The sequence below is a fragment of the Protopterus annectens genome, chromosome 8.part0, assembly GCF_019279795.1.
Source record: "Protopterus annectens isolate FY-2018-M chromosome 8.part0, PAN1.0, whole genome shotgun sequence".
Taxonomy (NCBI): Eukaryota; Metazoa; Chordata; order Ceratodontiformes; family Protopteridae; genus Protopterus; species Protopterus annectens.
The window spans coordinates 1,094,964,320-1,094,989,361 of NC_056741.1; the positions used below are offsets into that span (position 1 = coordinate 1,094,964,320).

Here is a 25,042-nt window from a genome sequence, read left to right on the forward strand (position 1 = left end):
AGTGGTGCTGTTACCAAAGAAAGATGACAGCACCAGGTTCAGTGTGGGCTACAGAAAACTAAATAGTCACACATAGTCAAATGCTTACCCCATGCCTAGGACAGATGAAGCCTTACAGCAGTTGGGTGTGGCTAAGTATCTGACCAAGCACTACTGGCAGGTGCCCTCGATTCCCACTGCTAGAGAGAGAGAGGTCAACCTTTGTGACTCCTTTCAGATTATACAAGTTAATAAAGATGCCCTTTGGGATGAAACATACCCCAGCAACCTTGCAGAAGCTGGTAGATCATATCCTAACAGGAGTAGGAGATTATGGCCTTGCTTACCTGGATGATATTGCTATCTACAGCCATTCCTGGCAAGAGCATTTTCAGTATTCCAGGGAGGTCCTGGGCAGATCATTAAGCCCAGTAAGTGTCAGGTGGGTATGGCATAGGTCTCCTATCTGAGACATAGAGTGGGGAGTGGTAAGATCAGGCCAGAACCTGCCAATGTGGAAGCTATTCAGGTGTGGCCTGTCCCTGTTACCAAAAAGCAGGTGAGGGCATTCTTGGAGACAATGGGTTACTATAAAAAGTTTGTTTCCGGTTATAGCACCATAGCTTCTAATCTCACAGACCTGTCAAGGAAGAAATGGCCAGATAAGGTAGTATGGATCCCAGACTGTGAGCAGGCCTTCCAAAAGCTTAAAAGAGCTTTGGGAGGACCCCCTGTGCTAGCCAGTCCAGATTATAGCAAATCATTTTCTGTGCAGGTGGATACTTCAAACCATGGGGTGAGGGCTGTAGTCAGCCAGGTTTCCTCAGAGGGTTCATAGGTTCATAGGTTGGTACTAGGCTATCAGCCCTAGGGCCTATACAAGCCTAGCCATAACAATTCCATGGCTATTTCTTCCCACACTATTTACTTACCTGGACCCCTGTCTAGCAGGGTGACTGACGTGATCCCTGGGGTGAAGTTCCTTTCTCCCATCCAGTCGTCAAGGTTCCTTTTGAAGAGGGCCAAAGAGGCACTCTGCTTGACATGTATGGGCAATCTATTCCAGAGTCTGGGGAGTCTCTGGGTCAGAAACCTATCCCTCCAGCATGTTTTTTTTATTGTGATGACAAGGTTTAGATCCCTGGAGCATGTGGCTCTGAGGGATTGGGATTTCTTTAAGTGTAGCATGTCCAACAGCTCTGGGTTTGACATGGCCTTGTATGTTAAGCAGAGATCGCCTCTGAGTAGACGATATGTGACAGAGTATAGCTGGAGTTTTTTAAGGCGGTCAGCATAGGGCATCTGCTTTAAGTCTGTGATTCTTTTAGTGAGGTATTTCTGTGGCCTTTCCAGTTGTTGCAGATGTCTTGAGAGGTACATACCAAATGGGGCATTGTATTCTATAATGGGTCTAATGAGGGATGAGTACAGTGGGACAATGATCTCCTTTTTTCTGGATGAAAAGCCCTTAGTGATGAGGTGTGCACATAGGATTTCCTGACTGTTGTGGCGATGTGGATATCGAAGGTGAGACTTCTGTCCATCTGTGTCCCTAAGTCTCTTACCACACTTTCGGTGTTTAGTGTACTGCCACCTATATGGTAATTCACGGATACATGTTTTTTCCCAAAGGGGATAACTATACATTTCTTAGCATTGAGCTTGAGCCCATGGCTCTGGCACCAAAAATCTGTTTCTGTAAGGCCCTTTTCTAGAGTATCCATATCATTTGGGGATTCAATAATGGCTCCCAGTTTGCAGTCATCTACGAACTTTGTTAGCCAGAGTCCCTTAGTGTTGGCCTGTACTTCAGAGAAGTAGATGCCAAACAAGAGCGGACCCAGGACTGAACCCTGAGGTACTCGACTTGTCACTTGTCTGGAGCTGGATTTGGAGTTGGCTACTTTTACAGTGTGGGTTCTATCAGTAAGCCAGTTAGCAACCCATTGGGTGACATAGGGATTAATGCCCATCTTAGTAAGTTTATCTATGATTCCAGAGTGTGGGATGGTGTCAAAAGCCTTGGCAAGATCTAGATAGGCTGTGTGGACTACCTTACCCTTGTCTATGGCTCTGGAGACTGATTCGAAGAAGTCAGTCAGGTTCAGGAGACAATATCGGCCTTTCACAAACCCAAACTGGGTGGGGTCCAGTGTTTGAAGGTTGCCAATGTCTTTGTTTATAAGTTCCATGATAATATGCTCCATGGCCTTGCAGATAAGGCTTGGCAGACTGATGGGATGGTAGTTTCCAGGATCCAAGGTGGATCCCCCCTTGTGGAGTGGGATAACTGTAGCTCTATTCCACTCAGTGGGCACAAAACTTGAGGTGAGGCAATGATTAAACATGACACTTAGGTGAGGTGCCAGTTCATATTGTAGTTCATGTAGTACACAGCCCGGGATGTCATCTGGTCCCATGGATGCTGTACTCTTAGCTTTGGAGAGTGCATTTTTTACCTGTGTGGCCATTATTACCAGAATTTGGTAATCTTCTGGTATTGAGATGGGCCATTTAGGGGGTGAGAGGGGGGTGAAGTTGGCAGTGAATCAATCTGCCAGGATATTGGCAATATCCTTGTGATCAGTATATTTAATGCCATTCTGTTTTAGTTCAGAGCAGATCTGACATTGCCATTTAGATTCTTGACATAGTTATAGAATGCCTTGTGGTTGTCTTTGGAATCTTTGGCAATTTTATTTTCGTAACTAGCTTTGGAGGATTTTATGAGGGATCTCAGTTTCTTACTGAGGCTGGTAAGGGAGTTTTTTGCATCCTGGGATTTTCCTCTTTTCTGCAACAGTTTCTTCCTTTTGTTGTAAAGTTTGTTTATGGCAGGTGACCACCAGATTGGCTTCCTTTTTTTTGGATGAGAGAATCTTGGTTCTATTTGGGATGGCACAATTCATGCACGAGTGGATGTGCTCGTACAGTGCCTTAGTGTAGGATTCAGCAGTTGAACTCTCAGTTCTTGTCTGCATGGGTGTCATGAAGTTTGTCACTTCTGACTTGAGTAACATGAAGTTGGCTTTGGAGAAGTTTTTTATGGAAGTTTCCTTACTGGGGGGTGGGCTTGGGATGTGGATGTTAAGGGTGATTAGCTTATGGTCAGACCTGACTAACGAGGGAGTGACCATAGGTGTGGAGCATTGATTTCTCATGTTGGTAATGACCAGGTCTAGGATATTGGAGCCCCTGGTGGGACTATGGATTAGTTGATCCAGGGCATTGGAATTTATGAATTCCAAGAACCATTGGGCAAAGGTGTTGGTACATGAGTAGTTTTCCCAGTTAATGGCAGGGTAGTTAAAATCACCCAGTATTAGGGTGTTTGGTTCTATCTTAATATTTTCCAGTATGTTTAGAAAGGTGTAGTGAGAATCTTGGGGTATGGTGGGGGATCTGTAGCAAGCTACAATTTGGATTGCAGTCTTACCTAGTGTTAGTTGCACCTGGAGTATTTCAGAAGCATTGTGTTAGGCAACTAGCCTGGTGGTGTGAATATCCTTGGTGAATATTGACACTCCTCCACCTTTAGTATTTCAGTCCTGGTTTGGTGACCAAAAAGTGTGGTAAGAGTTGTAGCCTGGTATTGCAGGGGTGCTCTCTGGAACCTTGAACCAGGTCTCAGTTACTGCACAGATATCGATGTTCTCCATGTTTAGGAGTGCCTCGAGAGAGTGCATTTTGAGGTTTAGACTTCTAGCATTGAGTAGCATTACCTTCAGATTTTGCATGCTTGTACCTGTTAGGGTGGTGGTTTTGTCCTTTGAACTTTGCCTAAAAAAGGCACTATAGGGGTGGCAAGAGCCTTAGCCAGTAACCTGAATCCCAGGGGCGACAGGTGCAGACCATCTCTGGCAAAGCATCGTGGTCTGTCAATCATGTTGTCCCAGGCAGACAGATACTGGATCCCCTTTGAATGACACCAGAAGCTTAGCCAATTGTTGAAGTCAATCATTTTGTCCTTATATTGTGGTATCATTCTGGGCGAAGGCAGGATGCTACTCAGGGCTAGGGTCATACTTGCCTGGGCCACATGATCCAAGAGCTCTTCCATGTCTCTTTTCATGTAGTCCAGGGAGGTCAAGTCATTCACTCCAACATGGACAATGACAGAGTCATATTTGTACTTGTTGTGGAGTGACTTGAGTGCATGCATTATGTGGCGGATCCTGGCACCCGACAGGCAGCTGACTGTAATTTTCTCCTTGTTCAACCTGGTGAGAGGGACATCAGTGTGCTGGACTATAGAGTCACCTACGACTAAAGTGTTGCATACATTGTCTTGCCTTAGGGGCTGTTGCTGGGTGGCACACTGGTGTTGTGAGCCATGTAACACTTTGGTTGTGATTGGTGTTTGTTTGCATTTCAGCTTCAGAGGTCCTTGTTGCTTGGGCAGGTTACAGTTAAGAGCCTCTGCATATGTGGATTTAGTGTTGCTATATGTGGGTGTTGGTGGTGTGGGATTAGAAGGGCTATGTGTTTCTTGAGGTGTAGTGTGGGTGTTAACCTTCTCCTCTTGACTGTCTAGCACAGTCTTGGGTGGAGAGAGCTTTGCTTCCATTTTGGCTATATAAATGTATCTCTCACAGGTTGTAGTGTTGGGTGGTAGGAGGAGAGGGTTGTTTGTGTACATGAGGCAATTGCTGCATTGCCCCAGTATGCCCAGATTCACCAGGTGGACAGGAGAAATCACCAGAAGCTGACCCTTGGACATGCCCGGTTTGGTGCTTTTTTTTTTTTGTAAAGTACAGGAGCTGTTTTCCCTTACCTTAGCAAGATACTTTGCAATTATAGACTGTTTAGTGCCTACTATTAATTTCTCCTTATTAACAAGGAGAGTTGAGTGCTTGTATCAGTTTAAGGCTTTCTAGTGCTTTCCAGCAGGTATTAGAGCAAGTGCTAGTCACAGGGATGCTTAAAGGTAAGATGAAAAAAAATGCACACTGCAATGTGCACTAGAGAAGTTAGATGTGAAAGTAGGTAACGTAAGTTTTACCTGTTTAAAAAGTTAAGGTTTAGTGGAGAGTTACTATTTTTAAAACAGCAAGATGGATTGAAATGGGTGGTTACTTTTGTATTCTGGTACTATGGAATACAGTAGGATGGCCAATAAATTTAAATAGTTGAAGGGGAGGGATTTCAAAAAAGATGATTTTGTGATTACTCACACAAGCCAGTGAAAGTAGAGAGGAAATGAGATATATGGTCAGATTAACATAAGAGGCAGACAACTAGAAAGACAGTGGTATTTAACAAGACAACTGTAACTGAGTGGGAGGGCAGGAAAAAAATCTGCCTGACTTAGAAGAGAGAGAGCTGTGGTCTCTTTTGAAGTTTTAATATGCTGTTAAAGCAGAATGAAAGTAAAACACAAGGTAAAGAAAACAAACCACAGTATTCAAAATATAGAAAGGCAATAAAGTAATACAAAATACAGAAAATAAAAGCAAACTAACCTTTCCTTCACAGCAAAGTGTAGCAGATCTGGATGAGCCTTTCTGGTAAACCTCTGAAATGTTTTATTTTACCCCTTAAATAGAAAGTTTAGTTCCTAGTTCCACCCCTCAATGAACAAATGATTAACCTTAAGTGACCTCTTCTATCTTATGAATGAGTCCTTAATTGATCAGTTCTAATTTCTGCCTGACTCAGTTCTAATTTCTGCCTGACTCAGAAGAGAGAGATAGCTGTGGTCTCTTTTGAAGTTTTAATATGCTGTTAAAGCAGAATGCAAGTAAAACACAAGGTAAAGAACCCAGTGGTATATCTCAGCTATAGACTCCAACCTAGGGAGGAACGTTATGCAGCAGTAGAAAAAGAATATCTAGCCATAGTATGGGCACTGCTGAGACTTCAACCCTATCTCTATGGAAGGAAATTCACTATAGTTACAGACCACAATCCCTTAACATGGCCGCATCAAGTTAGCCAGCAAAATGTCAAGTTAATAATGTGGAGACTAGGGTTGCAGGCATATGACATGACAATGTAGCACCATAGTGGGGTCAACAATGTCAATGCAGATGGACTCTCAAGACAGGATTAATGTATTCCCATATAGGCTCATTCCTCTAAAGCCAAATTTATCCAGGGTCATTTGAGAAACTAGCTTGGGTCTTGAAAAGGAGGGAGAGATGTGATGATGTGAGATATTGACAGCTATGTCAGGAGAAGTAGAGCATTGGATGCGTAACATATGCCAGCATAGCTAGCTGGAGTTTTGTAAAGAAGTATATGTCAATTGTATATCAAACTGATTTGTACAGGTGCTTGTGCTGAAAATGTATTTGTAAAGCTGCTTATGTTAAAAATGTACCAACAGTGGGTCCTGCTGGACAGAAAAGAAATACACCTGTATGTCAGATTGTATTGTAACTGTTGAAATGAATATATTGTAACAGAGGATACTGGAAGAGAAGAGGCTAATCTCAGTTCAGCTAACTTCGAAAAATAGTCTGAAATTAAATTACTTCGTTTAGGCCATAAATATTGCATCTTACAGTTCTAATTGCAGCCAGAGACAAAATGTCTGTGAAAACCAGGACTAGGACTTCTACTATATTGTCCTTATGGGTGAACTAATTTCTACCCTGGAAGGGTAGAAGTTTTGAAATGGTTTTATAGCTTCTAGATACTATAACACACATTAGCAAAGCTGTTGTGTGTGTATATGTATGTAGCAACACATATGTGCTAGATTCTGGTTCAGTTTCTAGTAAAAAGGGTAGTTTGGGAACCAGAGTAAGCTGACCCAATGTATGTTATATCATTCTGTAATCCAGGACTGCTTGTTTTAATACTAGATGAGACAGAAGTCTCAGAGTAGTCTGTTTGTGAAGTCTGACAATGAAGGATCACTCACCCACATCATCTTGCCTTGTTCTAGTAAGTGAATCAGGGAACAGTAATTCTTTATTTAGTCAGGAAAATAAAGTGAGATTAGTTAAGTATCGTTTTTCTGTATCTGTGTTATTTTTAATATTTCCTGTGTCTGAAACTCTAGTGTTTATTGTAAATAGATATTCGGTATTTTCATGTTATTTTATTATTTATTCTTAAATATATTTAAACTTTTCATTGTGGCTGGTTGTTTAAAGAATATTTTAACCTTTCAGAGTACTTATATTTATTTAGTGGCACTGTAGTGGCTCCTGAAAGACTGGTTAAACACTACCATTTGTATTAGTATTAATTTTACTCAGTAGAATTGGATACCTTGTAAGAGCCTTAGAGTAGCTGAATATGAAGTGTTCTGTTGATAGTGGAACTACCTTATAGTCTGTGCATAGCTGGTAAAACTTTGCCAGCCTTTCCCAGGTGTGAGTGTGTGTGTGTGTGTGTGTGTGTGTGTGTGTGTGTGTGTGTGTGTGTGTGTGTGTGTGTGTGTGTGTGTGTATGAAAATCAAATCTCAGAGATTGTGTGTGTGTGTGTGTGTGTGTGTGTGTGTGTGTGTGTGTGTGTGTGTGTGTGTGTGTGTGTGTGTGTGTGTGTGTGTGTGTGTGTGTCAGCTGCTTGCAGCAAGGACAGAGGGCACTGATTTCACAGAGAGGGTGGTGGAGAACTTGACTTGGAACATTCAGCTGAGGACTCAACTCTGCTGCTGTGTTAGTGGGGAGTCTTATTTGGGGGCATAGAGAGAGAGGGAAAGCCAGTCCCAGGGCAGGAGTGTGTTTCCTGAGTGCTTTTAAGGGAAGCTGTGCTCTGTGCTGAGAGCTGCACCTGAAAATACTGTTTATACTTATTTTTGTTTCAAGTGAACATCTCACACCAGTGTCTGTGGTGAGGATTGGGACTTCCTGATAACTGGCCCAGAAGAGGGATATCACAAAAACTCAAGAGGATTTTTTTTTTGAATAAAACGCATCTGCCCAGCAGTCAAACAATGTTAGCCAACAGTTGATCCTCAAAACCCTGCACAACAGCACTCTCTTCAGTGGCAGGAAAGCTCTCAGGGGTTTCACACCCAAGCCTGTCTTTTCGTCAACTCAGCTCAAACTGACTAATGATATGGGTGCATGGAAGGGGGCCTTAAGCTTTGGAAGCTGGTTGCTTGTTATATTCTTATTAAGAACATCATTGTGTAAATGGTGAATAAATGCAGAGAGTACAGTTGTGGAAATAATATCAATATTCTGAATGTAACACATCTATAAGGACAACAGAAAGAATAAACTTCCAATATTCACAAAATAAATGAAATATATTTGCTAATGGTGGAAAAAGAAATGAAGAGCTTTGGCTCATTGGCTTCAAACACTCTATACAAAGAAAACTGAATGCATGAATACAATGAAACTGGTTAACTAATTATGGTCAGTTAAAAAATACCATATCAGTTTTAATGTCAATGGTATCAATATCATCAATTAAAGATAAGAATGTCTAAGAATGAGGCACCACATAAGAGACCATCCCCTGAGACAACGGCTGCAGGAAGCTACAGTAATGTGTAGTACCCCAACAGTATTGTGACAGCCATGCAAGTACAACAATATTGTCACTTCCATTCATAGTACAAGTTATGGCCCTAAACTGCAACCTTACCTGACTGCAACCCAGTAATGTTATAAGACATTGCATGCAATGGAATCTCATTATGTATCCATTGCATATTCTAATATGCTAGGAAAATGTGTCAACTGAATCTGAGAGCAGCAACTAGAGTGTAGCCCTAAGGTTACTTATTATAAAAGAATCATTGTGGATGCGCAGTGATTAGTACAGTACATTGTACTGCAAATCATTAAAACTAGAGTGAACTGAGGTAGTCAGGGAAGATAAGTGTGATCAGTTTAGTCATTCATGGTATATAGGGAGACAGGGCCATAGAATAGTTACAAGTATCAACTTTTGGACAAGAACATGATCGACACCCCTAAAGGAGAAAGGGGTACATAAGCTACATGCTTACTGTTATTGTCTGATAGCATGAAACCAGAAACAGGGGTTATCTGTATGACAGATAACCTCAGAGATCCACAGTGTATAGACAGTGGAAGGACTACTAAAGGGCACCATGGTAATAATGCCAGCAGTTTTACAGACTGGGTATGGACATGGCATAGAGGTCATAGAGACACTGGTGGTAGCAAGAGCTTCTCAGCAGATACTAGGATTGCCAGACATTGTAAGGGGAAGTTGTAAGACATGGTAATGCATGTTCCAGCAGACATTGATAACATGCCAAATGAGGAGTGAAGATGTGTATGACAGTCACTGTATGATACACATACAGCTGAGTGTATCCTTGCTGATTTCAGGAATGTAGGGCCAGCAGCATAGCAAAGACACATTGCATATACACCTGGATACTGAACTGCCAAACTGCCATATAGTCATCAGCACCACATGGTACACTTTGTGTTAGAATACAGTGTGTCATTTGCTGGAGAAGGGCAAGGGGTGGGTTTCATAAGGTGCTATTTGTGTTTTGGGGGAAAGGGAATATATAATCATCCACCACTATATGTTCTCTGAAAGTGTTCCACAGTTACAATAAATGATAGCACCAGTGTAGTTGATTCATGGGGTAGGGTGTGTATGACAACCATAGCCTAATTCAGCAGCAATACCGCAGCATAGTCATTCAGAAAAGAATTACCTTTATTTCCAATTTAGAAGTACCTGCTGGCCGTGGGCCCATACATGCACAGGTATCAACTGCATACCAAGATATCCCAATAATCCTACATTATTGGGTGGCATTTAACTTAGCTGTTCCATCAATGCAGACTGCAATAACGATGGCCCAGTATAAAAATTCTGGATTTTATAATGTATAGATTCAGACAGACATATGGGATCTAGTTCGAAAGATTAGCATTTCAGAAGATCGACATGCAAAATATTGAGACAAAAATGTCAACAATCTGAAACTTCAAAAATCAAGGAAACATTCAACACTTTGTTTTTGCAGGGGGACAAGACAACCTGCATCCCCCCACACTGCTTGCTAATTATATATATATCAATTCTGAGACTGCACCACAATGGGAAACAAGCCAAATTTCCTGATCCCCACTGTACAGCATTCTCAGCAATAAAACTCTTCCTGCAAAACTCTACATTCGCATGTTTCAGACCATCAAAAATTTTGCATCAATATTTTGCATGTCAGCTTTCTGAAGTATCAATCTTTTAAACTAGACCCAGCATATGACAGTATATACCCTACGGTTTCAGGCACACCTGCCAATTTAAATTTATACCTCTGAAGGGGGCAGTTCATACTGCAGATCAATTGGAATCATAGGTTCATAGGTAGGTACTAGGCTATCGGCCCAAGGGCCTATGTAAGCCTAGCCAACAAGGTTCCCTGGCTTACGCCACCCAAGAAAGTTATTTTCCTGTGCCACTGTCAAGCAGAGACACAGAAGTGATGCCCGGAGTGTATTTCCTATTTCCCATCCACTCATCAAGATTTTTCTTGAAGAGTGCTAATGAAGAACTTTGCTTGACATAGATGGGTAGCCTGTTCCAGAGTATGGGAAGTCTCTGGAACAGAAATCTATCCCTCTAGCATGTCCTGTTTATTGTGGTGACAAGGTTTAGGTCCCTACAGTGTGTAGCTCAGAGGGATTGGGATTTCTTTATTTGTAGCATGTCCAACAGCTCTGGGTTTGACATAGCTTTATATGTTAGGCAGAGGTCACCTCGGAGTAGGTGAGATGCTACGGAGTAAAGCTGGAGTTTTTTGAGGCGGTCAGTGTAGGGCATTTGTTTGAGGCCAGTAATCTTCTTTGTGAGGTACTTCTGTGGCCTTTCCAGCTGCTGCAGATGTCTCGTGAGGTACATTCCAAAAGGGGCGTTGTACTCTATAATGGGTCTAATGAGTGTCGAGTAGAGGGGAAAAATGACCTCTTTTTTCCTGGATGAGAACCCTTTTATGATGAGGTGTGCCACGTAGAAGGACTTCCTGACTACTGTGGCGATGTGACTATCAAAGGAGAGACTACTGTCCACCTGGGTCCCAAGGTCTCTTATCACACATTCGGTGTTAAGTAGATTGCTGCCTATGTGGTAGTTCATGGGTACATACTTTTTACAAAGGGGATGACACTGCACTTTTTGGCATTGAGCTTGAGGCCATGGCTCTGACACCAGGCATCTGTCTCAGCAAGGCTTTTCTGCAGGATGTCCACATCATTTGGTGACTTGATTATGGCTCCTAGTTTGCAGTCATCTGTGAACTTCATTATCCAGAGGCCTTCTGTGTTAGCATGTACTTCAGTGAAGTAGATACCAAACAGGAGAGGTCCCAAGATGGAACCCTGTGGTACTCCACTTGTCACTGCTTTGAGGTCAGATTTGGAGTCTGCAACTTTTACAGTGTGGGTTCTGTCAGTGAGCCAGTTGGCAACCCATCTTGTGACGTAGGGATTTATACCTGGTTTAGTGAGTTTAGCTATAATTCCAGAATGGAATCAGGAGAATAGGTTGCGTGTGTCCATGAAAGCTTGTGTGCTTCCTTATTTGTGTATTCAACATAAAGAAGCATATGAACCTTGTTTTGAAATTGCAACCATTTTGACTTTATGAAAAAGCTGTGAGAATAATTTGCTTTGGAATCGGGCACAAGACATTTCCCATATACCAAGGATTCTGTATGTCAAGAAGGCTGTGATGTGTGTTTTGTTTTACAGAATACATTTTATGATGCTATGGAATTCTGAAACCTAAATAAAGAAAACACTTTTCTGACACTTTAACAGTAAGTTACTTTATCTGATGACATAAACTGTAAAAAGTTTCCTTACATTTTCAGCTCTGCAGCTCTCTTACCCACATAATAACATTTCACTGTCTTTTCTATTTGATGAAAGACTATTATTGCCATGCTTCAAACTGCAGGTGTCATTAGCCTTCCTTTTTCATGGCCAGGACTGAATTCTGGGTTGGTGCTCTTTGTTCTTCCCACATCCCAAATATGTGCCATAGGTGAATTGGCAAACCTCCAACAAGTTACAGTTAGGTGTGTGTGTGTGTGTGTGTGTGTGTGTGTGTGTGTGTGTGTGTGTGTGTGTGTGTGTGTGTGTGTGTGTGTGTGCGTGTGTGCGTGCGTGTGTGTGTGTGTGTGTGTGTGTGTGTGTGTGTGTGTGTGTGTGTGTGTGTGTGTGAGCATGTGTTTGTTTGCATCATGCAATGGGCTGGCACCTTGTCTGAGAAATGTTAGTTCCTTGCACTCAATAAGTGCTGAGATAGGCTACGACTTCCTGAGGATCCTAGAATAGATTAAGCATGTAATGAATAAATGGCTGAACATGCGAATAATTGAACGCTTGAATGTTATCCTTGCAAAATGAGGAATAGTAATTATCACTGCTCAGTATGGGTATTCTATACAACATCAACATTATTCAAATGCCATTGCCTTAGGTTTACCAAAAATAGCAAATAAAAAAATGGAAAGTAGAAGGACTTGTTAATGAATGTATAAATTGTTTTATTTATTTTAAGAGAAAACAAAAACTTTACCCTAATCATGCTGCCAAAAATTTCTAGCCTTAACTTATTCCAGGAATTGTTCATGTCTGTATACCAGGCACATTAAATGGAATGCTGAAATTGATTGCTCACTTACTATATGTCTGCAGACATCATCATAATGTTAATATTCATTGCAAAATGGCTGTATGAGCTATTCAGTGTCATTCAGCATTTCTCTCAAAGATAGAATGAGACAGAAAGAGAATCACAGCCCAACTACCATCAAGAAAGCATCAGTTCAGTACTGTTCCTGTTAGGGGTCCTACCTTCTACTTTCATCATCTCTCTCACTCTCCTCCTTCCATCAATGAAGACTTCTGATTTTTATTTTTTATTATTTACTCAAACTGAGCTACATGCTGGGTATGCAGCCATTTTAATGTGTTAACATCTGTTCAGGAATACTTTCATTAGTGCTATCATGCTTTATTTCCCACTTTCTTCAGACATTTCCTATTTTTATTTACAGTAACTGTGCACAATGCTATTGTCTTAACAAGTAATATTAAAAACTACCCATTTTGTTGGTAAAGTTGACAAATAAAATGTATTTCATTAAGTATGAGTTCATATTTGATACGATGAGTGACTCTGTGCAGAGAAAAGGAAATATTTGTTTTTACTGTGATTGTGTTTTTTGGATCCTGCATAGTAACAGTACAGCCATAATTTCTGGAATGATCTTTCAGAATGTAGCTGCCTCCCCTTCCAGGTGTACCACCACTGCCTGAGATAGTTTATGTATCTAGTCAGCACTCATTTTCAATACTGGAAGAAAATGAAAAATCTCAAAATCACAAGCTTAAGCAAAATGCAAAAAAAAAAATAAGTTCTGCCATTCTAAAAAAAAGCTCTTTTACTAATATCTGTAGCATAATAACTATGGGAAATATACTAACATTTTTTTATTTAAATTCTACCACATTTAACTTGAAAAAATAAATTATTCCCTACAAAAGAGATGGTGTGGCATACACTGTGTATAATTGGCTATGCTCTGCTGCAGAAATAGTTTTTTTTAATGAACTGTTACTCCTGCATATCAATGTGCTATTTGCTGCATCATGAGTGTTTGATTTGAGGATTTTATGTATTTACTGTCAACTATTATTGTATTTTTTCAGTAATTCCAACAATAAAAAACAACCAAAAATGCTACAGCTGTTTGAAAATTGACAACAGTGCATGCAATCCTATTCAAGCTGCATGCTATGGAAGTATGACTAAATGTGGAGATATTTCTACTAAAGTAACTGCAAGTAAGTGACAAGTGACCATTCCTAATATTGTTTTATATAACTAGTAACAATACTGTAAAAATGAATGCTAATGCCACCTAGAAAAAAGATGCAGAAATGTCTAGGCATTAATAACTAAACAACAGTGCTATACACTTCTATGACTCAGGAAGATCACCACCAGAGTGCAACATTAATAACAATGTAAGGGTGACATAAAATATCTAATAATACAAAGCAAACTGTACAGGTCTTGTTCACAATGACTATGGCACAAAGTGGCCATTGAAGCTTCACAGGTAACATGGAGTCATACATGAACTCTGTAGCAATTATGACATTGAAACTTTGTTTTTGGCAATACTACATGGAGAACTGAAGCAGGTCAAGTGAGGCTGGAGATAGGAGGTTTAGGATCAGACAAATCTGTAATTGCAAACAGGCAGAGGTGAATTTCCTAACATTTGTAAAATATTCTATAAAACGATCTCTGTACTATGTCTAAACTATATAACTGCCTGACCACATAGTACAGGAGCTGTAGCCATCTGGACCAAGTGTAAAAAAATAATACACTTTATAACTTATGAGAGAAGCTTGGCCTGTCATGCTATCAAAATGCTGTACATCTTTGATTATTTTGATCCATTATCATGTGGTTAGCTGAGTCTCTCTTACCTGACTGGTGATGCATGTATTTATATACACTACCAGTGCATGTGTTATGTCGTAAGAGATCAGTGAACTAGAAAAAACTTACTCTGATGTACAGTTTTTGCCATTTTATGTAATAATCCCACCACCCAATGTCTCTGACTCTATCACACACACACACACACACACACACACACACACACACACACACACACACACACATTTTTAAGAATCTGAAAAGTGCCAGTTAGAAATATGAAAGCGAATTGATTGATACTCAAAATGAAAACTGTGGTATCTTGAAGAATTCCTATTACTGTGAGGTAAGAAAATCTTGGAGTTAGCATATACAAGAAGTGGGAAAGTGGGGGCACAGCTTCCAATAACCTGAGGTGGAGGGGGTGAAGCCCCTTGTAAAAATGCTTATAAGTATCACAGAGTTTTTCAATTTTTGACATTTAGCTGAAACACCACAAATTTATGATTACAGTTTTCCATGATTATCTCTAGTGTCTCCAGTTTCTGTCATGGAGTCATCTGAAGAACCCTATTGTTTTTCACTACCCTGTTGATTGATGGCCAGAATGTTATCACTGGTAGGTCACTGGTGACTTTGACAGACTTGGAGAAGAATGAGAAGATGAGTGTTATACTTTCTTCCTCTTTTGAATTTAAATCATGTTGTAATTGGTATATATCACATTAAAAAAAAACAAAAAAAAAAAACAAAAACAAATTGTTAATGCAATGTTTGTTGAATGAAACATACTTGAAAAAATTTGTTCTTTGACAAAAATTTATATTCCCACGAACTAAGCACTAAATTGGTGAAAATAGGAGCTATTCTCGCATGTACTGCAACTCCTCTAAGTTGGTAAATACAATCTTTAAATCTACAAAGTTGTTTTTCACAACTAAATCAGGCAATAAGGACACAGTGTTAATTTTAACATTATCAAAATTAGTAAAATTACTTAAATAATTTCTTACATATTCAGTACCTGTGTCTTGAACTATGTAACTATGAAAGGTTGTATAGTGAGTCAGTGGTTTATTTAGCAATCTGTAGTTTGTGCTATGGTTTTTACATGGGGACACTAGGAAATTGTCACACAGAATTAGAGAGTATATTTTGGCTATTCAAAATAAGAATGTATTAAATTCACTGGCCAAACATTTATTGATTTGTAAAGATTTTAAAAAAGTGACTTTTTCAGTTATTGATTGAATGAAAGCTGCCAAAGAACTTAGATGGAAAATGCACTTCATGGCTGATAAATCACCAGGCTTAAATGATAATATTAAGTGTTTATTAAGATTGCAATATTTATAAAATATTTTATTTTTTATTTGATGTTAAGCTTTCATTATTCTGTGTTATGTACCTTTAACTGGACTGTGGTATTCATGTGACATCTTGTTTCATTTTTCAGGTAGTTATTTAAATTGGTTGCAATTTAATTGAAGCAGTTTCTGATGCAGTTCATTTTATAAGTAAAGAATGAAAGTGCTACAGTTGTTATTGTGGTGTGTCCTCCTTTGAAGTGTTTTTTTTTTTTTACTTTTGAGTAGTCAAATGTTTTCACACTTTACAGGCAAGTACTTGTTTTTAGCTCTATTTATAAGTCTTCAAAATTCTGACTTGCACTAGATTTTGTACAGAATATAATCTCTCATCTGGTATAGATGTCTTCATTTTCACTATGAGTCTTGGATTCTAATATTAGGAAAAACAGAAATCTATCTTTTGTATCAGAGATGCAATACAAAGAGGTATATTCAATTCAAAACTCCATTTGTTTGCTATTTGAAAATGTACTTTTTTCCACTAATGTTTCTTGTATCCTGCTGTATATGTGCATGCCTCCTCACTATTTAAAGTCTTCTTAAGATATATTATATGCTCATTCCTTGGAATATATTAGCAGATCATAAATATGTCTAGTTAAACTATTTTTACACTGTTCAGTGGGCCTGTGTATACTGAAAAAAAAGTAACACAGCCTACAAAAAGAGTTCCTGTTTCACAAGTTCAGGAATTATGTTTTTCTTTAAATGTTTACTAAAAGAATACTAGAATAATTAACACATTTTTCACTAGTGAAATATATTTAAGATGATAAGCTTTCCTCTGGCTACAATTAACTTACTTCTGAAACTTAGTTTTAGGCATTTCAATTGCCAATACTATTTTCTGACTGTTAAAGTGTAGTTTAAAATATACATAAATAACATTAATTACCTTTAGTCTTGAGTCAAAAATAACCCTTCAGGATGTGCAAAACATTCATTTTCTTTTATTTAAATCCACATATGTCAGTGCAAGGAGACTGCCTTCACAATGTTCCCAAATCAATCTCACCAAGCACAAAATAGTACAATTATACCTTTTCTTTATCAGTAACTTTCATGCAGGATTCTGATGTTAACAAATAGGGTCTTTGCAGACCATCATGCTTCTCGGTTAGTGTTACATGTGAACACTTAACAACCATGTTTTTAATAACAATAATGTTTTAGAAAAACACAAGCCACCTGGTGTGGCAATCACTCTTGTTTTTGACTTTGTAGATTTCAGTACCAATAACATTTCTATCTCCCCAATATTCCTTGTAACTACCCATCCCAGCATGGGAAAGTCAGAGCTCTCATACAACAAAATTTTTTCACATTGTCTTCTTTCCTGACAGAACCAGGCTCTGCAGACCATAGTACATCCCTTAACCCCTTCATCACTTTCTTTACCTTCAGTCATCTATTAATACACTTTACAGCTTAATATTAGAATGCAGTTATGAAACACTTAGAACTATAATAAGTATAATAGTATATGTGGTTTATATAACTATGAATTTTATATTACATATCATTCTTAACATACATATTTAATAAATATTTTATTTGTGCAGAAACTGTAAGTTAATATACATTTTGATGTAGAATATTCATGAGAGATGCATTTTTTTTCTCTAACAAGATGCACTTTACAGCTATTTTTAGAAGTTTTAAAAATGGAGTGTGCATGAAAGAGAGTGTATCTACAGAAAAGTGCATGCATGTAAAGTTAAGTTTTCCATGTTTTATTTTTCAGATGGTTTTCCACTAGATATATTTGCAACAGGGTGTATATCTCCGCCCTTGTGTCACCTTCAGTCTGCACTTGCTACAGTAGGACTGGATAGTACCACACAGTTTGAATGTTGTAATGGTAACCTGTGTAATGTCAAGAATTTCATCTTTCCAACTTCACCTCCTACAACAACACGAAATGCAGTCAGCACTACTATCAAGACATCAAATGCTCTCACCATTGTGATTTTCCTGTCGGTGGTGTTCATCACATAAAAATAAAATAATCAAACGGTTACAATCAAATCGGCAATGAACACAAGTGAGCTTTCATTCTAATAAGTTATTGATTCTGATCATTATGTAAATACATACTGTTATCTATATTGATTCCATGTTTCTGCACAGTTTTTTTTTTTTGTAAAACTATAGATATTATTTTATTGGCTAAAATAAAGTGGAAACTCTGCTTTGGAATTAATGTCAGGCAGGGGGTTTAAATTAAAAGTCCACCCTTGGAATACTTGCTATCTTACCTACTAAGTTAGACAGCCAGCTTGTAGATAACTTGAACCTCACCATGTTGCACCCCCCACCACCACAACAGCTGTTTTCTTTTCTTTAAGATCAAAAGCTTTTGAAAGTTACTACATTTGTGTAGTATTTCATACCTAAGGCAGAGGTTTGTTCACATTTTGTTCACTGAAAAACATGGAGAATTTGGCAGTTATGATTTTGCCCAGCCTCAGCTTGTGTGGATATAGAAAAAATAATAAATTATAAAAAAATTAAGCTAATGACTGTTTTTATAAATGTACAACTATACATTTTAAAACAGAAGGCTCCACATCAAGAAACATGCTGCATATATCCAGCTGTTTAACTTTTGCCATTTCTTATCCTGTTAACAATTACACTGTATACTAATTTTAAAATAAAAAAACTTTTGTAACAAGTGCTTTACAGAAAGTGCTTCTTGGGGGATAAAACATGGCAGTGAGTATGGAGATTTAGCCCCCATGTTCAATTAAGGCACAGCCTTTGATTTCAGGGGTATACATAACCACAGTATGGTGCAATTGTGGTAACTGCTTTAATGCTTTCCTGTGAGACTTGATGTCCTATGTGTATATATATATATATATATATATATATATATATATATATATATATATATATATGTATAGCTATATATCTATCTACCTATCTAGTTATGTCTATATATTAACTACCTCTGGGAATGTTTGGGGTTATCAAAAAGTACTAGAGAATCGTCAAATAACCTATGTAGAAGATTCTACAGGAATGAGAAGTGTACTAATTGGTTCTCTGACAGAGTAGCTGATGCTTGGAACAAACTACCAAATTACATTAAAGCAAGTACTAGTTTAGATATTTTTAAGAACAGCCTAGACATTTATTATGGGAACAAGTGTTTTGGCATATTGGCAAGCTAGAAGGGCTTTAATGCCCATGCTTGAAACATTTGTATGTATGTATGTATATATATATATATATATATATATATATATATATATATATAATATATATGTATGTGTATATATATATATATATATATATATATATATATATATATATATATATATATGGGTCCCTATCAGTTCAGTGAATGGCATTTTCAGTGCACTTACATCGAACATGCCATTTGTCAAACTGTTAATACTGAGATCACAGTACAGTGAGGATTGGGAAATTTGCCCTTTCCCACTGTATTGCAATCCTGGAGGTGGTATAGATAATTAGTGGGGGGTATGGGGGGCACAGGCTCCCACAAGTGGAATTAGATGAACAGCATTTGCGATTAAATGCCATTTAATTGAATTGACCATTCAATGCTGTGATACAGACCTTTAGTGTATTTATGTAGAATTATATTTAGATAGTCTTTGGTGTAGTCCCCCTTGTCAGCCTCACATAAGAAAAAGAAAAAAAAAAACATTAGTCGCAATCCAATCCTCCCACATGGCTCCTTAGATAAAGTGAGTAACTGTTTCACAAACAGTAACTTCATCTGATAGTGTCAGGGAGCTGGAAACATGTTCATTAGTTATGTTGGATGTGGCAACGATTATTCAAAAAAACTGTCAGACTTTACAGAAATAACTGCATGGAAGACCAAAGAGTTAGAAGAAACTCTCTCACAACACCCGGGCTGTGCCTGCAAGTGGTTATTGTGATCAGTGTACTACCCTGGTAAACAAAATAAACAAACAAACAAAAGAAACCAGAGGGCTTAAACATTCTGTTGTGATGAGCAGAGTCGGATCAAGCACTAGGTGACCTAGGTAGTTGCATAAGGCCCTCTAGCTTGGGGGAGCCCAATGGAGGCTGACATGACATTTCATTTTTAAATAAACAATTACAAACAAAAAATGTACATTTTTTTTGCATCCATCTTGAGACACACACTGTGTATGCATCATGCATCTTTTGTACAGCACAAGTTGGAACCAGGAGAAATGTTATATTGGATAGAACTGCTGTTTTACCAAACTTGGGGAACTTGAAACTCCTCTTGAAGGTGTGTGTGTGTGTGTGTGTGTGTGTGTGTGTGTGTGTGTGTGTGTGTGTGTGTGTGTGTGTGTGTAATGCCCTAGTTAGGGATGGCAAGATAGTTAATTAGCTTGCTCAGCCTCAAACCCTAAACCTTGCTACAGGAGACAAGAGCCTTAATCCTCTACACCAACAATCAGACTGCTTACTCAGAGTTGATTGAACTGTGCTGAAATGGATAAATCTGTCCTTTACTGGTTCATTTTGTTTCACTGCTTAATTAAAAAAAAAGTTCGAAACTACATGGGTGCATTTTCAAGAAATGTGAGTTTCACTGCATTTTCAAGGAATGAGTTTTAGTGGAAGAGAAGTTTATTGTTACTCATGCTGAGAGTGTTTTTAATGTGCAGCTGTTTTGTTTAGCAAATGGCAGTTAATACTTGTGCAACAGAATTTCAAAGTGTTAGCAGCACAACTGGTAGCATACTTCCTTTTGGTTCAGAAGGCTGTGAGGTCTACTCTCACACCATGCAAATGAATTACTGATACTGAAGTGCACTTTAAGGGGGGACAGCGATGCACTCCTGAGTGTTGTCCTTTGGAGGAGATGTTAAACTGAGGTTGTATCTGCCTGTTAATGGTAAGTGCTGTGAGGTATTTTACATCCACCTGAGCTATCAAAAAGAGTAGGTAGAAGTTCCTTAATACTCTTGCCAAATTTCCCCTAGTAATATAAATAAGGCCAAGAGTCTCCCTGAAAAGATGTTACTAGTCTAGTGGGACTAATCTGATCAACAAGGGATATTTAAATTAAAAGTTTTATATTAAACCCATATCTCTGCCTTCATTTCACAAGTAAAGAAGAAAACAGCATACATGCTGACAGTTTTGAGCTGTTATGGTAAATGGGGGTAGAAAGACAAGTGATTGAACACCAGGATGGGTGGGGGGGTAGACCATTCCCCTGCTTAGGGACCCATTTGACCTTGATCCAGTTCTAGAGATGAATGAAGTGCTTGTAAAAGTAGTATATCTAAAATGCTAAGCTCTGGAAGACAAGCTTCATTGAAGATCTTAATGTTTACTGGCATATCGGAGAAGCTGGAAGGAAGGGACTGTTTGTCTTTTATAAAATACAAGCTAGCACAGTGAGCAGCTATCCTGTTTTAAGGTCTGCACCTGGAGTGAGTCCTTAGAATATTTCTGCTGGCAAATATTAAACAATCTGTATCAAGATTAATTTTGGTGATGCTTGCAACTTGTCTAAAGGAGAGGAACAAATGTCTTTTCGGCAGATTTGGAAGGTGGTGAAAAGAGGGGGATTCAAGATTTCATGTGATAATGATTATTATGACACTACCAGATAATAAAGATCAGCATTTAACCCCTGCATATGGATATCATGAAAGCTGAAATATAAATTTATGCTTCCATATCCTGCAATATTCAAGATTCTGCTCCCAAGAGGTGAAGAAAATTCTATGGAGATCAAGAAAGCTTTACAAATGTACCACTCTCTAAAGAAAGACATGTTAAATAAGCTTTAAAAGGCCCATCACCTCTAAGCAAAAACTCTGCAGTTCTTGAATATAAACAGAACAGATTTCTGAAGCCTTTTCTAGTGTACAAACTGTAGATGAGATAGCAGGAAAAGAAGGCCTTACTGGTCTAGCCAAAGTAGACAGTATCAGAATTATCTCTAGATGGAGACATGGACAACTGAGAAGTATTATAAAGTAAGAAATGCATGATAAGTTTGCTTCTTTCCCTGTTTTTATAAATGCATTGTAGTAAGTAATTTAAAACATTTGCAAATTGTCAGATTCCTATATTTAGAATGTTAAGCTTCACCAACCTGAAACTGGCCATTTAAGGACAACTCTCTCCATCTCTCTCTATATATATATATATATAAATATATATCTATGTAAGTTATTATTATGATTTGTTTGGAACATTAGATTGGATCTTTGAGATTTGTTTGTAATAACAGGCTGGATCCTTTTACTAAAAAGGAGGAGAGAAAGGGGAGAAAAGAAGAAAATAAATGTCCTTTATGAGGGGACTGAGATCTGAATTTTAAAATAAAATGGCGCTGGTGGTCAGCTGGTTGCATAATGATAGGGTATATATCTAGCCTTTGGTTGTTACATTCAGTCATCACATATCCACATAATCTAAGCTTCCTCCCAAGTAAAGGATATTTGCTTTCTACTTGGAAATATAATACGTTACTAATTGTAAACAGTTGTGCTGTTTTAAGTTGTTGCAATTGAAGAGTACCTCTTATGTGCACTATCCAAGACTGTGTAAAATTGCTTATTTTTTATAGGAAGGTTAACAGCTATAAAGGAGACACAGGTATAATAGTAAATGTCTTCATCTCCCATGCACATGGTACAAGGTAAAACTCTGACCTCTGGCCAATGGCTGTGTGGAGTTTGCAAGTTCTCTCTCTGTCTCTGTTGAGTTCATCCCACCTCCTAAAAACATACTTGGTGTTTCCAGCTCTGACTCACCCAAGAATGGAGTTGTGGGCAGCAGCACAGAATCTAGATGGTGCCTATTCGGAGAAGAATTCTATAACAAACTACTTTAGGCATCAACTTAGACAGCAGGAGAAGCAGGCCTTATTGGTCCAGCCAAAGCAGACAGTATCAGAAGCATCTCTAGATAGTGAACTGAGATAAGAGAACATGGATCACAGACTGCATACAGTGTCAAGGCTAGCCACTCAACATTGTAAAAATTGGCTGTATGATATTTGGTCACATTGACTAATGTTGCCAAAAATGGGCATGGGTATTTGCCACTGATAAGTGGATTGAGGACCCAACCTACATCAGAGACTCATGCTAATGGTCTGTTTGTAGCCCCAGGTCAGTAAACCAATGCTAGGCTGATGTCCAGTTGCCCAGCTTAGATTACCTGGGATAGCTCTGCTGAGTGAATGCTGGAAGTAATACCAGTCAGCATGAACTAAGGATCGGCTTTCCAAGATGGCTGCACACTGATTAATAGCTTAACTTCAGCTCTCCTAGTGTGAAAAAAAAAACGAAAGACAAGGACCATGAATTCTGTCATTTTTAGTCAATTTAGTTACTGGTTAGTAAGTACACTGTCTGGATACCAGCAAATAAGAAACTAAGAGAGAATGAAAGAGAATAAACTAGAAAAGGCAAAGAAAAAACACTAACTGGGAAGAAGCCTGCAGCTGTTCAGCAAAACGCAGTTCAAGCTCCAGTGTTGGTGAAAAACATCACTTCAAGTAATCTACAGGAAAAAATAAGTCAAATGTGCTCAGAGCTGATTAAAATAAATGAAACACTGAAGGAGTGTTTCAACTCAAATAACAAAAGACTGGAAAATGGAAGAAGCTTTAAAGAGATAACCAGACAAGCTGATAAACCTGCAAAATTCAGGGTTCAAAATGAATAAATGGCTGTCCAATTATGAGACTGCTCAAGGAGTTGTTTCAGAAAATGGTAGAAATAGAGGACAGAGCACAGAGGGAAAATCTGAAATGTTCTGCTGTACCAGAGAAACTAGAAAGAACAAACAGTATTAATTTTATGAAGCTGCAAATAAGCAACTGGACTGGTATTTCACATCAGAGTCTGTTAATTGAAAGGACACATTATGAGTATGCTCCAAACCTGGCCATGAGAAAGCAGCCAAGACCTGTGTTAGTAAAGATGCAATCCTACCAGCAGAAAGAGTTGATCCTGACAAAACTCTCACAAAAAGGTTAAGTTTTAAAAGTGGCAGACAGGTGAGTGCTTGTAGAAAATGATCATTTCCCATACACCAGCAGAAGACAAACAAATTGATTCCAGCAATTCGGGAATGTGGAGAGGCAGGTGTGTGATTCAATCTGCTGTATCTTCAGAATATACTTTCTTGGATAATCAAAGTCATGTTTGATGCAGAACAGCTAAGGATGAAATACAAAAGTTTGCCTAACAAAATGTGAGGCATCAAGCAGAAGAGGGCTCTGCTTCACACTCCTCTGATAATAAAGCATATGGAGAGACTTTGCCAGTGAAACCTTTTCCAATGTTCCAAAGGAAAATGCTTGAGAGACTGAAAAAAGCACAAGAGTTGACAGGAAGAAAAGGGAGTAACTTGGAAATGAACCAGTCTGGATATGGGAGATGGAGATGAACAGGAAGACCAGCAACATGAAAATTAGTTAATAAATTTGAGATTACAAAGAATCAGTCACACTTGTGAAATATGGGTGTACAAGAAAAAGTGGAAATAATGGACTTTTGCTGACTTTATTACCTCAGTTCATGTCATTAATGTTTAGAAGGACAATAAGGGGAAGGGAAGAAGAAGGAAAAGGGTAACTGCAAGTAAAACAATTTCTGTTCTTAACAGTATTTCTATAAAACATTTCATGATGTAAAGTGCATGTTTTATAGTAAAACAGTTTTAGTTATTGTTGTATGTGAGGGTGTTTTTTGAGGGTTTTCATTAAAACACAAAGTCTTGTAAAATGTGTTGTAGGCTCAAATGGAGATGATAAATAAAAAAACTGTATAAAGGATCAACCTGCCGAACATTAGTGGGTGCCTGTAACACAAAATCTGGAAACAGACATTTAAAAAAGATGTATTATAATAGGTAGGAATAATGATGTCTTATCATAATGCTACCCTTTCCATATTATCTTTGAATGTGAATGGTGTCACAGTAATAGTCAAAAAGGAAACAATATTTAATTATATAAAGAAATGCAGAGTGCAGACTTCTAAGATGGCTGCACACTGAGTGACAGCTTATTTCTAGCTCTCACAGTATAAAACAGAAAATCAGCAGAGAAAGCCAGTAGACTTGTGTTTATGGGTAAATTTCAGTAACTGGCTAGTAAGTGTACTGTCTGGATGCCAGGAATAAAGAAATACTGAAGACATGGTGAAAAATCAGCTATAAAAAGTGAGGAAGAAACACTGAGTGGGGAAAGTTTTGCAACTGTTCAGCAAACATCAATGCAACCTTCAGACATGACTTAACACAACTGCATACAGACCTGGTTAAAATTAACAAAACACTGATAAATTATATCAACACAAACAACAAAAGGCTGGAA

The 25,042-nt window shown here is 38.4% G+C and overlaps 1 protein-coding gene across 1 annotated transcript in view; it reads left to right on the forward strand.

Moving 5' to 3' along the window:
* LOC122809248 (urokinase plasminogen activator surface receptor-like) overlaps positions 1–17,823 on the forward strand; it is a gene marked incomplete in the record, with an annotated part of 361,759 nt that extends 343,936 nt beyond the window's left edge. Inside the window, 2 exon segments of the mRNA XM_044080574.1 lie at positions 13,597–13,731; positions 17,456–17,823. Of these exon segments, the coding sequence (XP_043936509.1) occupies positions 13,597–13,731; positions 17,456–17,709 (389 nt within the window).
* Positions 17,824–25,042: the final 7,219 nt, after the last annotated feature.